The 16,569-nt window shown below is 59.0% G+C and overlaps 1 protein-coding gene across 1 annotated transcript in view; it reads right to left on the minus strand.

The window, feature by feature from the left end:
* Positions 1–13,369: 13,369 nt before the first annotated feature.
* The window catches only part of UBE3C (ubiquitin protein ligase E3C), a 127,158-nt gene continuing 123,958 nt past the window's right edge, over positions 13,370–16,569 (minus strand). Inside the window, exon 23 of the mRNA XM_041751576.1 lies at positions 13,370–14,899. Coding sequence (XP_041607510.1) covers positions 14,729–14,899 — 171 coding nt within the window. The 3' untranslated portion in view covers positions 13,370–14,728. The remainder of the gene's footprint in view (positions 14,900–16,569) is intronic.

The following is a 16,569-nucleotide window of genomic DNA, read 5'->3' on the forward strand; positions in this document are numbered from 1 at the left end:
GGTTCACCTTAACGTGGGAAGGGTGCATCTGAGGCGCCTGAGGACTGTGTTCCTCGGCCCCTGGGGCAGGGTGCTCACACGTACCTGGCCCTGGACCACAGGCCCCACCCCCACTGCACCTGCCCAGGTGGGGAGGCCTACCTGGGAGTCTTGGAGAGCTGCACTCGGGGGCTGCAGGGGCCAGTGGAGTTTGTGAAGCCTCCTCTCCTCCTCGGGGGCTCTGGATGCAGGGGCAGCACCCCGGCCCAGCTGGCGGCCCCTGTGTCATCAGGGCGTGACTCAGGGGCCTGCCATCCCTCCAGGTGGCCCTTGTCCTCCGTGGCTGTGTTTTACCTTCTTCCCTTCTCTCTAGCCTGCCCAGGTTCCGGGCATGCCCCCATGGTCCAGCCGGAAGAGTCACCCCGCACCCTCTGGGGAGACAGAGGACCCCATGCCGACCTTCCACTTCTGCCCTCCAGGCTCGTCTTTACAAGGTCCTTATGAGGTCCGCTCTATGTCTGCCACCCACTGCCGGGCCAGGCCGGACAGACCAGGTCTCCTATTTGGGGTGGTCTTTGTGTCTGGCCAGGCTCTGGCCCAACCCCAAGGAGGACTTGGAGGCCACCCCAGGGATTGGCTGTCCTGGCTGCTGCCCCCCTGGACATGCTTGGGACCAAGACCCAGTCTTTACCGCGCCCTCCTGGCTTTGGTGGTGCCCTGGGTCCCAGGCACACCTGGGGTAATGGGTGGAGCTCACTATTTGCCTGAAATCCGACCTTCCTGGGTGTCCTGTCCCTCAGGCGGGTATAGCCGTGATCTCCCACAGGCCTTGGCTCTCCAATGGAATGTTCCGGAAAGTGGCCCCAGGGCCGCAGAAAGGGGCGCCTGGGGCCGAGCTCTCCCCCACCTCCACCTGCACTGCAAAGGGGCCTTCCTATAGCCGGCCCCACATCTCCACCTTCCAGAATGGTCGGCACACAGCAGACTGCACCATAGGACTGAGGGTTTTGCTAAAGAAACCATAACTTAAATTACCTGGAGGACGTAAGGTGCTTCGGAAGCCACAGCCAGTGTGTTGCCCAGTCCTGACCGAGGATGTTGCCGGCCAAGGGCTGAGAAGCTCGGGCAGGGGACGTGTCCGTGGGCAGGCAGAGAGCTGAGGCAGGGCTCCAGGGTCTCTGCTGTGAAACCTCCGCATCCGTTCATGGGGCCCCTGGCCACAGTGCACCCAGGGCCCTGGAGGCTGACTGTTCTGTGCTGGGGGGTCCTAGCCTGGTGGCTGGTCCACAGCGCCCAGGGCCTCCACTCACCAGGTGTGGGTAGCCCGCTCGCTCCCGACAATGGGTGAGGCAGCCTCACGCACGTCACAGCACCGGGGGCCGTGCCTGAGGCAGGGGAGGCTCCGCGGTCCGAACCAGGGGCAGACTCAGGATGAGCTGCGCGACACCGACCTCCCACTGCAAGGGTGGGAGAGCCCGGGACACCTGCACCTCTCCCTGCCCCCGCAGAGCAGAAGCCAACATCTGGTTTGGTTCCCAATTCCCTGAACCACTAGAGGAGGCACCTTCCCTGCCTGGGGGCCTGGCCAGCATCGCGAGGGTGACGAGGGCAGCTGCCCACCGGCCCAGAGGAGCAGCTGTGCTGACCTTGGTGGCTCTGCTGAGCGTGGTCCCCACCCCTTTCCAGGATGACCCGGGCTTTGCTCACCTGTCAGCGCTGGTGCACGTAGCCTGCCTCCCCATGTGCTGCCAGCCCTCGCCGGCTCACCCTCCAGCGGGTGTCACGGGGTGGCGGCCCCTCTTCCTGGTTACCACGAGCCTCCCACCTCTCCCCATGCTGCGTGCTGCCACTGAGCCAGCACATGGCTGGGCCCCACATCTGATCCCCAAATCCCGGTGCTCTGGGCCCATGTGGCTGCTCCATCAGCTGCACCCACTGCCAAGTCCCGTATCCCCAGCCATGCTGCTGTTCCCTGCCCTGCTGCTCCCCTGCTATCCCCTTCTGGCAGAGCTGGTCCCCTTGGGTTTTGGGTTTCAGCTCAGCCTTGGTGTGGGAAAGCTTGCTTCCATCCCCTGTGGAGGAGCAAGTGCTGCTGTCTGACCTCTGCCCTACTGGGGAGGCAGGGGAAGGCAGGCGGTGGCAGCTAGGAGGGGTGGTGAGGGGGGTGTCTTATGAAGTGTTTGTAGAGGGAAGGCAGGAGCAGAGAGACCAGCCCACGGACCGGACCTGCTCCGATGCATGCAGAGGGCGAGGCTTATTTGTCCTCGGGCCTTGGTCTGTGGGCCTGGATGACCCCAGAGCCCGTGTCCCACCAAGGTGTGTGGGGGGTAAGGCATAAGGGGGCACAGTGGCCATTCCACCACCCTGGCCACGGGCCTGGCCTGTGCTGTGTCCCTAACAAACCAAACAGAGGTATTTGTGGTCTTGGGGTGCAAATGCCTTGCCTGCCAGAGCAATGCCCTGGAAGGAAGGCTTCCCACGGCCACAGGAGGCGGGCAGGCTGCAGCCCAGAGCAGGGAGCGGCCATGGTTCCGGCAGGTGCCCCCACTTGCTGCTGCAGGGGTACAGACACTGAGGCTTCCCGAGGAGCCACCCACGTGTCCTGTGCTATGTGGCAGCGCTGGTGCTCACGGGCTGAGGGCAGGCAGGTGGGCCTCTGTACCTCTCAGCCGCATGCATGCGCAACTCGATTTCACAAAAACAGCAGCCATCTGAACACAGTGCAGAATCCGGGGTGGACAGGAGGTGGGGTCCCCTGCTGGGCTGGCACCCAAGCCCTGAGCACTGGCCCCTCACACTGTTGGCTTGGGGAGGCCCTGGGCCCACGTGCTGGGGCAAATGTTCATTTTACAACCAGGGAAACTGAGGCCCAGAGACTGTAAGAGGCTGAAAAAATATTAAAAAATCAAAACCAGCATTAAGACAGCGTCGGAGTCATCTCGGGGTGGGGGCAGCTGAATGGCAGCCCCCAAAGGCCCCCGTCCCACCCCTGGAAGCTGTGCACTTAGCGTCGGACGGGGCAGGTCGGCAGGGACTCAGTTTAGGATGCTGGGCTGCAGGTTATCCTGGATCATCGGGTGCCCCCCCCACGTCCCCGCGTCCTTATCTGGGAAAAAGCCTCACCCACATCCCCCACCCCACCCCGGAGCCAATCCGGCCGGCACAGCCCCTGCAGGAGAGGCCGTCGCGGGCCCGGTCCGCGGCCAGGGCGGTCGGCAGGGTCGGCAGGACCAGGGGCCCAGACCGGAGCCGCGCCCGCAACTGACGCTCCCCCTCCCCGCCGGGCCGACCGGGGGCGGCTGCCGGGCCTGCTGGCCGGTGCGGGGGGGCCGGGAGGGCAGGGCCGGGGCGGGGGGGGCCGGGGCGCGGGGCCAGGGGCGGGGGGCCAGGGGCGGGGGGCCGGGTGCGCGGGGCCGGGGCGGGGCCAGGGGCGAAGGGCAGGGCCGGGGCGCGGGGCCAGGGGCGGAGGGCGGGGCCGGGGCGGGGGCCAGGGGCGGAGGGCGGGGCCGGGTGCGCGGGGCCGGGGCGGGGTCCGGGGCTGGGGGGGTCCGGGTGCGCGGGGCCGGGGCGGGGCCGGGGCGGGGGCCGGGGCGGGGGCCGGGGGCGCGGGGCCGGGAGGGCCGGGAGGGCCGGGAGGGCCCGCGCGACCGTCTCTGCGCGGAAGGGGTTTCCAGGTCGTGGAGCTTTTCTCCCGGGTCGGCGAGGGGCACGGCCTTCCTCGTACTCCTCCAGACGGCGGGGTGGGGCCGCGGGACCTGGGAGAGCCACCCTAGCCCGGCGCGGGGCGGGGCGGGGCGGAGGCGGCCGCGGCCCTCCTGTCTGGGAGCGTCGGCAGCCCGGGGGCAGGGCCGTCCGCGCAGCCCCAGCGCCCCCTGCCGGCCAGGTCCGCACGTGCGGGGCTGCGGCGGGCGGGGCGGTCTAGACTCGCGGGCGGGCCGGGGGGCCCCCCTCTCCCGTCCCCCGCACGCCGCGCGGCGGCCCTGTGGTCCCGAGCCCGGGTTACGGGGTGCCCCGCCCGGCACCGCCGCCTTCGGGGGACGCCGGGCGCCCTGCGAGGCCGGGGCCGGTCCTCCGGCGCCCCCCCCGCCCCGGGGGCGCAGGCTCGGCACAGGAGCAGGAGCACAGGCGGCGCGGGGGTCGCCGTCCACCCCCAGCCCCGCGGCCTCGCCTCTGGGCCCTCGGGCTGCGGGCGCCTCCGCCGTGGGCAGCTCCCTCTTGCTCCCTTGGCCCGCGGTCTCCCTCCGGGCCCGGGCTGCGCCGCTCGGCCAGGCCACCGGGTGTCCCGGGCAGGTGGCAGCCGCCTTCCGGGGCCGCGGGCTCCGGGGTCTTCGCGGGATGCGACCCAGCCCTCCGGCCACAGGCGACCAGCGTGGGGCGCACATCTGCCGCCTCTGGAGAGCAGCAGACCAAGGACACGGGGGTGTCGTTCTCTCTGGCTCCCGAGGGTCCCCCGAAACCTTCACACAAGGCGGCGTCTCCACCCGGGCCCTCCTCTGCTCAGTGAGCAGGACCTGCGTTCTGCTCACTCCGCCACAGTCGTGATGATCCCACGTCGCCACCTGCACCCCAGCCGCCTGAGGGGTGCCGGCCACCCTCCCACCTGCGGGTCCCTGTCACCCGCCGGGCTCACAACTGCCTGGCGTCCAAGCCAGTTCCCAGCTCTGGCATTTAGGATCCGCTTCGAGGGACGCGGGAGCCCCTTCCCTGACTCCCTGCCCAGCCTGTACTCCCGCCCAGTGACCTCCTGCTCCTTTTGGGGGGACAGGTCTGTGTCCCCACCACCTGGACTGTGTGCCCACCTCCCCTCACCCGTTCATTGGACCCCCTCGTTCTGTGAGGCTGCTCCCAGGCACCCTCCCCAGGACCCCCAGCCCCCAGCACAGGCACTGCCTCCCCAGGGGCAGCCTCACCATGGCGGGTGGCGAGTGGCTGCTGGGGCGCCACTGGCATCGGGCTGTGGGAGGTGCCGTCTCAGGGGAGGGGGTCAGCTGGCAGGTCAGGGCGGGGATGTCTATGCCCGGCTGGTCTTCGGCAGATGCTGTGAGCCGGGGACCTGCCAGCGCCCTACAGCCCCGGCCTCAAGTGCCCTGGGTGAGGCTCTGGGTCCTGTCCATGTGGCTGAGGGGCTCGAGGTCCACTGGATGGTGCAGGGCCCCAGGGGGCCAGGTTCATCTGACTGCGCACTCCAAAGGTCCACGGTCTACAGGACCCTGGCAGCTCCCAGGTTGTCCCCCCCAAGAACAGTGTCCCCCGTGCCCCGGCACCACAGGCCACTCTCCTGAGAGGAGTGTCCCCTGATGCCGAGACTGACAGGGCCCACAAGCACTGGCAGGTAAGGCGGTACGCCCTGTGTCTGCAGTGTGGGCCGTGCCGGGTCCGCAGTCCTGGGGACAGGATGAGTAAGCATCCTCAGGGATGCCCTCGGCCTGCGTGGCTCACCGTGGAGAAACCCCGGCCCCCAGGCACTGGTGAGTTTCCAGGGGCCACCCTGTCCTTGCCGCAGTGGGGCCCCTGGAGGTTGGGGAGTGCCCTGGGACGCTGACGAGGTGGAAGGCCATGATCGGGGAAGGCGGGGAAGAGCCCAGGGGGTCCACCTTGAATGTGGGGCTGAGATGCTCACACGTGAGGAGACAGTGAACATGTTCTGGGAAACCACAGAAAATGGTGATGGGACAGCCCAGGCCTCATGTTTGCGGTGATCTTTCCACATGAAATGTGCTGTTTATGCCTTTGACCCATAAAATGTCAGAAACTTGTCATCATATTCATTGCACAGATTTTTTTTCTCTTGCTCCCGCCCTACCGCAGCTGCCTCTCCTTTCTACAGCTCCCTGCATCTGCGGGCATCAGATGCTGTGCTGGGTGCGGCAGCTGCGTGGTCAGCCCGCCCCCGTTCTCACATCAGCCCAGCATGGGCGGCTCCTGCCATGGGGTCATGGTGGGGGGCAGCACGGGGCCCATGCAGAGCAGGGGCCAGGCCGGCCTGAGGTGAGGCCTCGAGGGGCCCCTGGAGGCACGGACAACATGATGCAGTATCTGCGTTTGGTTGGGGGATCTCACTTTGAGGATCCCTGATGTATCCTCGTGGGGGAGCCCAGTTCACATGGAGGACGGCGAGGCACAAAGGGGAGTCTACACCAGAGGCTGCGTGTGAACAGTACATGTGTGGGCAGGACACGGTGACTGCCCAGCACAGAACACAAGATGGCTAGAGCTGACCCCAGGAGAGCCCAGCCAGGAGGACACGGCTGGGGGACGGAGGGCCCTGTGGCCCACCCAAGCCGGGGGGGTCACAGACACCAGGGGAAGGGTAGGTGGGGTCAGGCTGGAGATGGAGGTCACAGGTCAGGGAGCCAGCAGGAGGCTTCCTGTGCCCGGAGAAGGTGGGGGGCCCTGGATGAGCCCGTAGGCCGATGGGGGGGGCCGTGGACACCAACTTCTCAAGCTCTGGCCCCTGGGAGCCCAGGAGCATCGCGTGCCTGGTGAGAGTCTCTCACTGGCAGGCAGAGCTGCCGCCCTTTGGAGGTGCACTCACGTCTGCCCCCCGCGCGGCACTCATCCCGTCCTGGGCCTCTGGTGAGCTTGCGGGAAAGGCACACGTGCGAGTTGCATCCCCGCAGGCAGCTTCATTCGGCCATCAGCAGGGTTACAGCAGGTTCACTCCAAACCCCAGGACATTTCACTACACATTGAGCTTGGCTTCTGGCCCAAGACAAAGTTAGACGACAGACACGAAGGGAGGGATCAGAGAGGCTAACGAGCCACATGCAACGTGGGTGTGCAGCTGCACAGGTGAGAGGGGGGCCCAGCAGGGAGGTGCTGTCCCATTAGGGACCCACCAGGCACAGCCTTTGGGGCAGCGGCCCTTCACAGTTGGGATTGGGAGGGGTGAGCGTGGCGAGAGGTGGACAGCAGCAGCTGCCCAGGGCCTCTCCCCCCGGCCCCGTCGGGCCCTCGTGGTGGTCAGTTCTGGGCACACCCCGTCCACGCCACTGGTCTTCATGGCCCATCGCCTCCCAGAGGCCCCGCCCCCTGAGACCTGCCCCAGGCACCAGCAGGGGAAGCTGGGGGGCTCTTCAGGACAGGGGCCTTCATGGCAGCTCTGCCGGCCAGGCGAGCAGGGACACGAGAGGTGGGTGAGTCCTGGGTGAGAACCCACATGGGGCCCGTCTCCCATTACATCGTTGTGGATGTTAAATGTGCGTTAAACTAAATTGCCCTAAAAGCTAAACCATTTAAGAGGAAAAAAGACGGTAGATGAGCTAAGCACACGTCTTGTGCAGACGCGAGAACTGTACGGACGTGGGGGCAGCCCCTGTGGTGTGTCCCGCCGCTCCTGCCAGGTTCAGTCACTGGTCTTCGGCGCCGGCCTTCCCGGGCTCTGTCCTAAGGGTGCGGCGCCCGCATCAGGTAAGCACCGCTCGTGTCCAGAGCAGCACCAAGGTGGACACCGCGGACCCGCGCACCATCCCAGCCGTCCGCGGGGCTCCATGCACTGTTTTCATTATTTTAGGTTCTTATCTTACCCTGGTAGGACGGTACGTACCTGGTTTTCTTAAAGGCGTACAACGTGATGGCTTGATTCGCACACGATCGTCCAGATGCACATGCCCCCACCCTGCTGACCTGTGAGCACAGTGAGGACACACACGGGCCCTCTCAGCACATCTCAAGTACATGGCACAGCACCGCTCACCACGGGCCTGGGCTGTGTGCCAGGTGCTCAGAACCTGGACCTCTTCCACGTGAAGCCTGCACCCTTGACCCACCACTCCCTCCCCAGCCCTGGTGACCACCATTTCCCCTCCCTCCGCTCTGTCACACCCCGTGCATCACAGATCACACTGCGTTGGCCTTTCTGTGTTGGGCCTCCTGGCCCATCCACGCTGTCATGCTTGGCAGGGCTTGCCTCTTCATGGCTGAGGAATACTCCAGCTCTCTCCTGCTCACCCCCTGCCCCTATCATCCTCCTCCGCTCACCTATCCACTGTCACTGAGGTCGTGCACATCTCAGCTACTACGAACAGTGCTGCAGTGAACGTGTGGGTGCACGTCGCTGACACCAGATTTCGTGTCCTTTGGGCCCGTCCACACCCAGAGATGGGGTTGCCGGTAGCACTAGTGGGATCTTCTCGGGGACCCCACACTGCTCTCCACAGAAGCCACCCCAGCCTGCATTCCCGCCGGTGGGGCATGCGGGGTCCCACTCCACAACCTGGCCAGCTTCTGCTCTGAGTGGTTGCTTTCACTCCGGGCGTGCAGTGCAGCTCACTGGATCTCACCTGCTTTCCCAGACGAGGAGCCACGCGCGTCACCTTCTCACGTGTCTGCTGGCCATCTGCACATCTTCTTTGGAGAAATGTCAGCTCAGGTCCTTTGTTCACTTTCTAATTTGGCTGCTTTTGCCATGCGGCTCCTTCTATGTGCAGACATCAACCCTTAACAACACATGGTTTGCACGTCTTTTCTCCAAGTGGTGAGTTGCCTTTTCACCGTTTGCTGCTGGCACAGTGCAGGAGCTCTGCGGTTTGAGCCTGTCTTGCTTATCTGTTGTCTGTGCTTTTGGTGTCATGTCCAAAAAATACTAATTTCCTCATCCTCAGCTGATGGACACATAGGTTTTCTTCAGCTTCTGGCTGGATAATGAATAATGTCACTCCAACAGCCCAGGTGCAAGCCTGTTGGACGTCTTCATGTCTTGGTGTGAACCTGGAAGTGGCACGGCATGGCGTGCCAAGCGTGAAACGCTTTGAGGAACTAAGGCAATGGGATTTTAACCTTTATCTAAGGTTTTTATTAGAAGCCTTGCTTTACATCCTATCATTTTATTTATTTTAAAATATTATTATTTATTTATTCATAGAGACACACACACACAGAGAAAGAGAGAGAGAGAGAGAGAGAGAGGCAGAGACACAGGCAGAGGGAGAAGCAGGCTCCATGCAGGGAGCCTTACGTGGGACTCGATCCAGGGTCTCCAGGATCACGCCCTGGGCTGCAGGCGGCACTAAACCGCTGTGCCACTGGGGCTGCCCACATCCTATCATTTTAAAGCTGCCACATGATAGAGACACAGTAGGATAATCCCACGGGTTCCGTGAAGATGTCCGAGTTTCAAGACAAGCCGCCAGCTCCTGACAGTGGCAGCTCAGGGTGCTGTCACCATAAGAAACCAGGACAGGCAGGGAGGACCGCTCCTCCGGGCTTTAATCCCACAGCCGTGCGGCCACTGCCAGATGGAGCATGTGCGCAGTCTATGGGGTCACCCGGGAAGTGGCCAGCCAGGGAGGGCGAGGAAGCCCCAGACCTGGATGGCAGTGGAGGGGGCGGCACCCGGTGTCTGCTCCAGGGCTGGAAGCGCAGGGCAGTCTTACAGGTGATCAACTCCTCCTCGTTACTGTGTTTGCCAAGGGTTCCCAATCCGCAGGGTCTTGGAGGCCTTAACCAAACCTTCATTCATCAAGCAAATTCATTCAACAATCATGGAGCCTGATGTGTACTAGGCATTACCCTGGGTATTGGTGTTGAGCAGTTCAGACGAACTGCTGCCCTAATGAAACCTACATGCCAGTGGGGTGGGGGCGGATGGAGAATGAAGGTGTGGAGTGTGTTAATATATCAGACAGGGACTAGTGCTTCTCAGAAAATTGTGAATAAGCAAGGACAACTCACAACAAGGTTATGACAAGGAAAGGTGACACTGAGCAAAGAATCGCCTGAAGAAAGTGAGGCAGCAAGCCACCTGAGTGTCTGTGGGGAGTGCTTTCATGTAGAGGGAACAAGTGCAAAGGCCCAGAGTCCAGAGGAGGACACCAAAGAAGCCAGTGGAGCCCAGTTAGCAAGAGGTTGGGGATCCCCCCCTTACTGCGATGGAAGAATGGTGGACACAGAAGCAGGGTCTGGCCTGCAGTGCCCCGACCAGAATCCCGGGAGACACCTGCTCCTGTGCACCTGCGGCAGGGGTGGGGGACATGGGGGAACCGAGAGGGAGGGAACTGGCTCTGACAGCAGCAGGGGCCGGGTGTCACCCAGCACCAAGGGCACGGACCCCACACATCTCAAGTGGGACGCTCAGAAGTCCCTGCCCTCATGATCTGAGCTGCCCAAGAGTTTCTGAGGTGCTATCATCATTTCCCAACAACTACTCCCAGGGACCAACTGGGACAGTAAAACTGCAGACATGTGAGCTCCTCCCTTGGACCACCTGGCTCAGGCTGAGGGACAGGGCTCTGCCATGGGCCCGAGGTTCCTCATGGTGAGGGACGGACTCGTGAGGCTCTACTGCCTGCAGCCAGCAGAAAGGACCAGAAGGGCTGGGCTCACCCACCACTGTGCTCGCCCCAGGGGACTGGTGTGTGTGGGGGTGTGCCCAACAGAGGCACACGTCCTTGTCCCCACAGCCTTATGTGGAACAGGTATTTGCAGATGTAACCAAGGACCTTGAGAAGGGGTCACTCTGGGTTCTCTGTGGGACCTTGATTCCAGTGGACGAGCATCTGTAGAGAAGGGCAGACACAGATGTGACATGGGCAGATGTGGGGGCACCAGCGGCCGCCAGGACACGGGGAGGCAGGGGACAGATGTTTTCCCAGTTGGGGCCGGGCCTCCGGCACGAGGATGGGTGCTGAGCTCGTGGCATGGCCACCATAGGAGTCTAACGTCCATGACACTCACGTTCTCTGCGCAGATCGTTCCCCAAGCTTCTGCAATCCGTGCAGCCATGACTCTGGGCCTTGTATCTCTGGCTGGCCCTCCTCTCATGGGTCCTTTACAGCATGCATTTATTGCCCCATCTCAAATTCTCAAATAGCGCCCCCTTCACCTAGCACTGTGTCCAAGCAGAAGCTTCTGGTAACACCACTCAGACACTAACGTTCACAGGCTCATCCTGAATCTGCAGTCCTGGCAGTTGACTCACCTTAGCACCAAGAGCTGCTCAGACCCTGTGTTCCCAACATACCCCACAAAGGCCCCTACCTCCACAGTAAATTTGCGATCACAAGGCTACGCGCCATGATGCGGCATCACTGTCCTGGGCAAGTGACAAGGGACACGCCCTTTGCTTTTATTCTGCAGTAAAAACACCAAGTGATGAGCCTCCACTGCTGCTGTGCCCCCCCCACCCCAGGGTGGCCAGCGGGGGGGCTCCTAGCCAAAGCTGCGCAGCCAGTGTAAGGTGAAGTATCTTCCGCTCGCCGGCGTTGCCTGTAAAGAAGCCATGTCAGAAATCACACAGTGAGTAGCTACTTGTCACAAATGTAACCCGAGGAGGCTGCTCCCGAGAGGCGCTGCCTCTGGATCCCGCAGTAGCAGGCGGTCAATGCACAACCCAAGGCTCAGCGGCTGACGGTAGCTACTGCTGTAAACCGAGGATGAAGGGGGAGATGCACAGGGCAAGAGGCAGGCAAGTCCGTGGAGGCAACAGCGATGGCGTCAACAGGGCTGTGTGCTGCTTACGGCAGGGGTCGGGTGAAGGTCATCCTTCTGCACTTGGTAGATGTGAGGCTGAACCTCGTAAGGCCACAGCTTAGAGTCCACTGCATTTCTACTATAGCAGTCCATGGGAGAACAGTTCTCCTCATCCCTTCCCTTTTTTTTTTTTTTTTAATTTTTATTTATTTATGATAGTCAGAGAGAGGCAGAGACACAGGCAGAGGGAGAAGCAGGCTCCATGCACCGGGAGCCTGACGTGGGATTCGATCCCGGGTCTCCAGGATCGCGCCCTGGGCCAAAGGCAGGCGCCAAACCGCTGCGCCACCCAGGGATCCCCTCCTCATCCCTTCCTAACACAGTTGCGAAGCCCAAGTGTCTAGATTGTCCCCACCTTCACAGACACAGGAGCTGATGCACAAAGTACTTAGGCTTAAGAACTCGCCCTCAGTACTTTCTGCAAGCAGAGAGCTTTGCGTGGCCCCTGGCCCTGGAGCCCACGGGAGCCTCCCACCTGCAGCCTGGCTGGTCCTCAGCTCTCCAAGGCCTCCCACCAGGACTTGCTGAGGCTGCCACTGCGGCGTGGGGTAAGGCCTCTGTACACCCATAGTTTGGGGAGGAGACATGCCAGGGGAAACCTGCTGTTGGTGTGGTCCAAGCGTGGCCGTGTCCTCTCAGGCCAACACGCATGTGCTGTGCCTCCTGACCTGGCACAGGTGAATTTCATGGAGTTGACTGCCTTGCATGTCTGAGTTTGTTAATATTGTGGCTATAAGAGGCCAGCTAATCATTAGTGTTGGTTTCCTTCAGGCTCCTAGTCAAGGCTCCAGATTTCTATTTATTTTTATTTCTATTTTATTTTTATCTTCATACACCTTTGGCTGTCTTTCTTCAAGGTATGAGATGGCTTAAATATGAAATTATGTCCAGCTCACCACTCCTCTCGAGGAAGCTTCTGGAGCCCTTCCTAGGCTCCAGATCCCATGAGCACCCACAGGTGTGCGAGGCGCTGCCTCAGTTCTCCGTTGTTGTGAGCGGCATGTCTGTGTGAGAAGGCCTGCGTGGATTGGCCTGCATGGATGGCAGGCTGCCGCTTGCCGGGGGCCGTGCCACGAGGCTTCTGTGGGCTCCGCGGTGCCCGGTGGTGCTGCAGAGGCGCATGGCACACATAAGCCATGGGGCGGGGTTGTCACTGGCACCAGGACAGGATATGGTGACAAGAGCACTGATGAGCGAGGACACTGGCCAGATCCACCTGCAGGTGACAGCTTGTGAGAAATACCTGGAGTACGCCCTACTTTAATTCAACGTTCAGGTTTGAGCACAAAACTACCAGCAGTGAACATGAAGCAGAACAGAACACAGAGAAAGGCAAACAAGGCACTGTACGAGAGCCTCCCTTTAGATATAATGGTTCTCAATACTGTCTTGCTAATCCTTCAAGTGCCCCAGGAGGGTGGCAGTCCCCTGGGGCAGGGGACCCTGGCTGTCAGCAGCAGCCCGGGAAGGGCTCCCCAGCATACGGCCGCCTGCCAGAGCCTCTCCAAGTGTGCAGATGGTTGGCATCCTGTCTGGTTTGTTGGGTTCTCAGCAATAATCACAGGCTGTTCTTACACCGTGTTACCTGACGTCACTCATGCACCCGTGATGAAAATAGTCCATTCTTAGAATTTCAATTGTTTCAGCAACTAATCACAATGATTTCAGGGGACTCCAAAACAGTCTTGGGGAAAAAAACATTTAATGCAAATATTTAACCACTGGAACATACAAATAAATAAATAAGCTCAGAGAAGCTAAGAAAAAAAAAAAAAAAACCCAAGTAGAGATAACCACCCATCTCCCTTCAGTCCCAGGTAATCCATTTTCAAAATACTGATAATAAAATACACAAACTATTATAAGAAGATACAGAACATTCAACATAACCCAACTTAAGATAAAAATAAAACCAAGGACAAACCCTAATTATTTTATTTCTGTATATCAAGACTACAAACAGCATTTAAACACTTAATTTATTATTCAAATTATGAAATTATACATTTTTTTTGATATGGTCATTGTCTTAAAAGTGTCATTCAGTATCCCCGCATTTAAAAGCATATTGCTAATTCTGGTCAATTCCATAGGACATCCCACAGCCCCAGTGACAGGAAACGCTGGGCGAGGCAGAGGGAAAACGGAAGGAGACCCCCCCCCCCCCCCCCGCCCCCGGCAGTAGTGAGGGTCACTCTGGCTCCCACAGCTCATGCTCAGAGAGCGAAATCACCCAGCAACAAGGCAGGTCCTGATAAAGTGCCTTTTTAAGGAAGGGTCATCAATACTCCTCTCCCCGGACACGGGTTTGGGACTGTCCAGTCTTCTCCAGGGCAGCACCATCGAGAAGCAGAGGGTGCAGAAGCATGGCGCACTACCCAAATACCCAGGAGGAGGGGTGGGTGCGGCCCTGGGGGGAGGAGGATGGGCGGCGGCCCTGCCATAGCAGGCCGCCACTTTGGTTCAAGTGACTTCAATCGATGCCAGTGTCTGCTCTCCCCAGGTCACTGCTGATCACAGGCCACACGCGCTGTGGGAGCTGGACAAGCCTGCCCCTCGCCCGGATGCTCTCCAGCCACGATGTGGAGCCGGACATGGAAGAGGGATGGAGCATCCCCCTCACACACACCCACACACAGGAATACCCAAACCACCACGCTGCGGTCAACGGTATACCGAAACAAGCATGCTAGTCCCGTTCAGGGGAATGGCTTAAAAAGCACAAATAAAATATTCTCATTGTTGTGTATTTTCCAAACCTAACCACTTTGGGAAAAGGCAGCAGGAGAGAAAATGCCTTTAGTTTTAACAATTGGGATTGTAAACAATTCAGCCACACGAGAAGCAGAGGGCCCTGAGAGGAAGTGTCTCCCCTCCCAGGCCCTGTGTCTCCATAGACCGAGTAAGCGCAGCCCCCGGTGGGAGCCTGGGCACCTCTGGACGGGCTCGAGTCCATCGGCAAAGCCAAAGCTTCATCTTTGGTTATTTCATGGAGTCGCCACGCATCTGAGGCTGTGCTCTTCTTGGCAAAAGGACTAAAGTAGCCACGTGGCACATAACATTTGTTATTCTAAGTTCCTTGAAAAGCAGTATCCATCTAAGTAAGTGACCACGACTTAACGGACCATCTAGAACATGGGGAGGGGGGAGTGAGGGACAGGGGTTGGGGAACACAGGAGAGCTGCAGGAGTCCGGCCCCAGCCCCCTCAGTGGCCAGGGGGCACCACCCGCAGTGTGGGCGCTGGTCACCCCTCTGTGGAGGGTCAGTCCCAGTCTCAGCTCAGCTCAGCTCAAAGCCAGCAGCACATTCGATAGCATAGAGGAGCTTACTTCGCAGAAGGGTCTCGTCGTAAAACTCAGGAAGCTTCAGCAGGTTCATGCAGGTGCTGGCCGTGGGGAGCCGCTCAAGGTCAGAGCCCCCGTTGTGAATGCAGAATGCGGGGTACAGCTCCTGAAAGACAGCAGGTATGCAGGACGCAGCTTTAGCACGCAGGCCCTTGAACAGATTTTTTGAGAGCACACAAAACCTGCCTGCTTCAAACAGTGAACCATTGTCACATTTTCCCAAAAGACATCTGGTTTCTCATTACACTGCAGGCAGAGCAGTATAGCGTACCAAATACCGTGCACTACGCTTTGTACCTGAGAAAGGACAGGAATAATGTTCACTCATGGCAAACAGAGCCTCTCCAGTGAGCAGGGCCTTTATGGCTTTGTGTTTTAGTCTTGAATTTTTGTTAAAATTCAAAAAGGTATGAGGGTCAAGACTTGCATATATATGCCTATTTGCTTCTGTTAAGACAGACAGAAGCCACCCGGGGAAGGAGCAGAGTGCAGGGACGTCTTCTAACTCAGGAGCCATGCGACAACGTAGCAACAGGATGTACAAACCAAATTCACTCAGGAGGGGAGAAGAGTAATCTCAAATACTGAAAGCAGAACGAAACAAAGGAACTGTGCACGGTGGCTTAATCACAGAGGGAGGCATTACTCCGAGTGGTGTTTTTTAAGTTTTACTATTTGAGAGAAAGAGAGAAAGAGAAAGAGACAGAGAGAGAGTCATGAGCACAAGGAGGGCAGAGGGAGAGGGAGAAGCAGGCTCCGCACTGAGCAGAGAGCCCAACATGGGGGCTCGATCCCATGACCCTAAGGTCATGCTTCACTTACTGGGCCTCCCAGACTCCCCCCGCCCCTGCAGTGTTGTTCCAAGACCACTACAGAGTTACCTATAACTCCTGCATATCTATACAGAACTGTGACTGACTATGGACCCCAGAACTCACTAGAAGATGAAGCCAAAGAGCTAACTGAAACCATGAATATCATTGGTAAAACAAATTCCAAATATAAAATCAAAGAAATAAAAATCTTGGAAGTCTAAATTTGAATTGGAAATGTCAGTTTGAACTTGTGATGAATTTTCTCTTAGAGATAAAACCCACCCATTTTGTAACTGTCCGTAGTTTCCAAGGCCTGGAAACGACCACGTGTGACAAGGAACAGACTGAGCACCCAGGTCTTGGCTTCTATTGACCCATTTCTCATGGAAAGGAATCAGGGCTCTTTAGGAAAATACAGGATTCCACGTGGAGCTAGGAAATGCACCTGACAAGTGTCACCACGTGTCACACCAGAAAGCAAGCTTATCCCAAACCCCCTGGGTTATAGGGCACACCTGAAGGCAGCCCTATGCCCAGATGGCACACTCTGAATACGAGAAAGAATACTTGCAAATGACCAAAACATAAAATGTTAAAGCCCATGAGTTGATGGTGATAGTAAAGGAGTCAAACGTATGGTTGCCTAGTCAACCCACTCAGTATTCTGAAAACTGGTCAATGAACAATGATCACGATTTATTTTTATCTTTTCTGCACCAAATAACGAGAAAAAATGAAGTTTTTCTTTGGAGGAAATTTCATCTAAAAAATGAAGAGATGATGTAGTTGTAATATGGCTATTTTACAAGCGCATGAAAGAGTGGATCTAGGGAGCAGCAGACAGTGGAACCTGTGCCCCAGTCCGTGCCCAAGCCCCTTGGGCCACCGACTCAGACATTGGGTCTTTGACGCCCAAGTGAGAAAATGTAAAGCAGATGACGTTGTCTATGCAACATTACTG

This window comes from Vulpes lagopus, chromosome 4, assembly GCF_018345385.1.
Source record: "Vulpes lagopus strain Blue_001 chromosome 4, ASM1834538v1, whole genome shotgun sequence".
NCBI lineage: Eukaryota > Metazoa > Chordata > Mammalia > Carnivora > Canidae > Vulpes > Vulpes lagopus.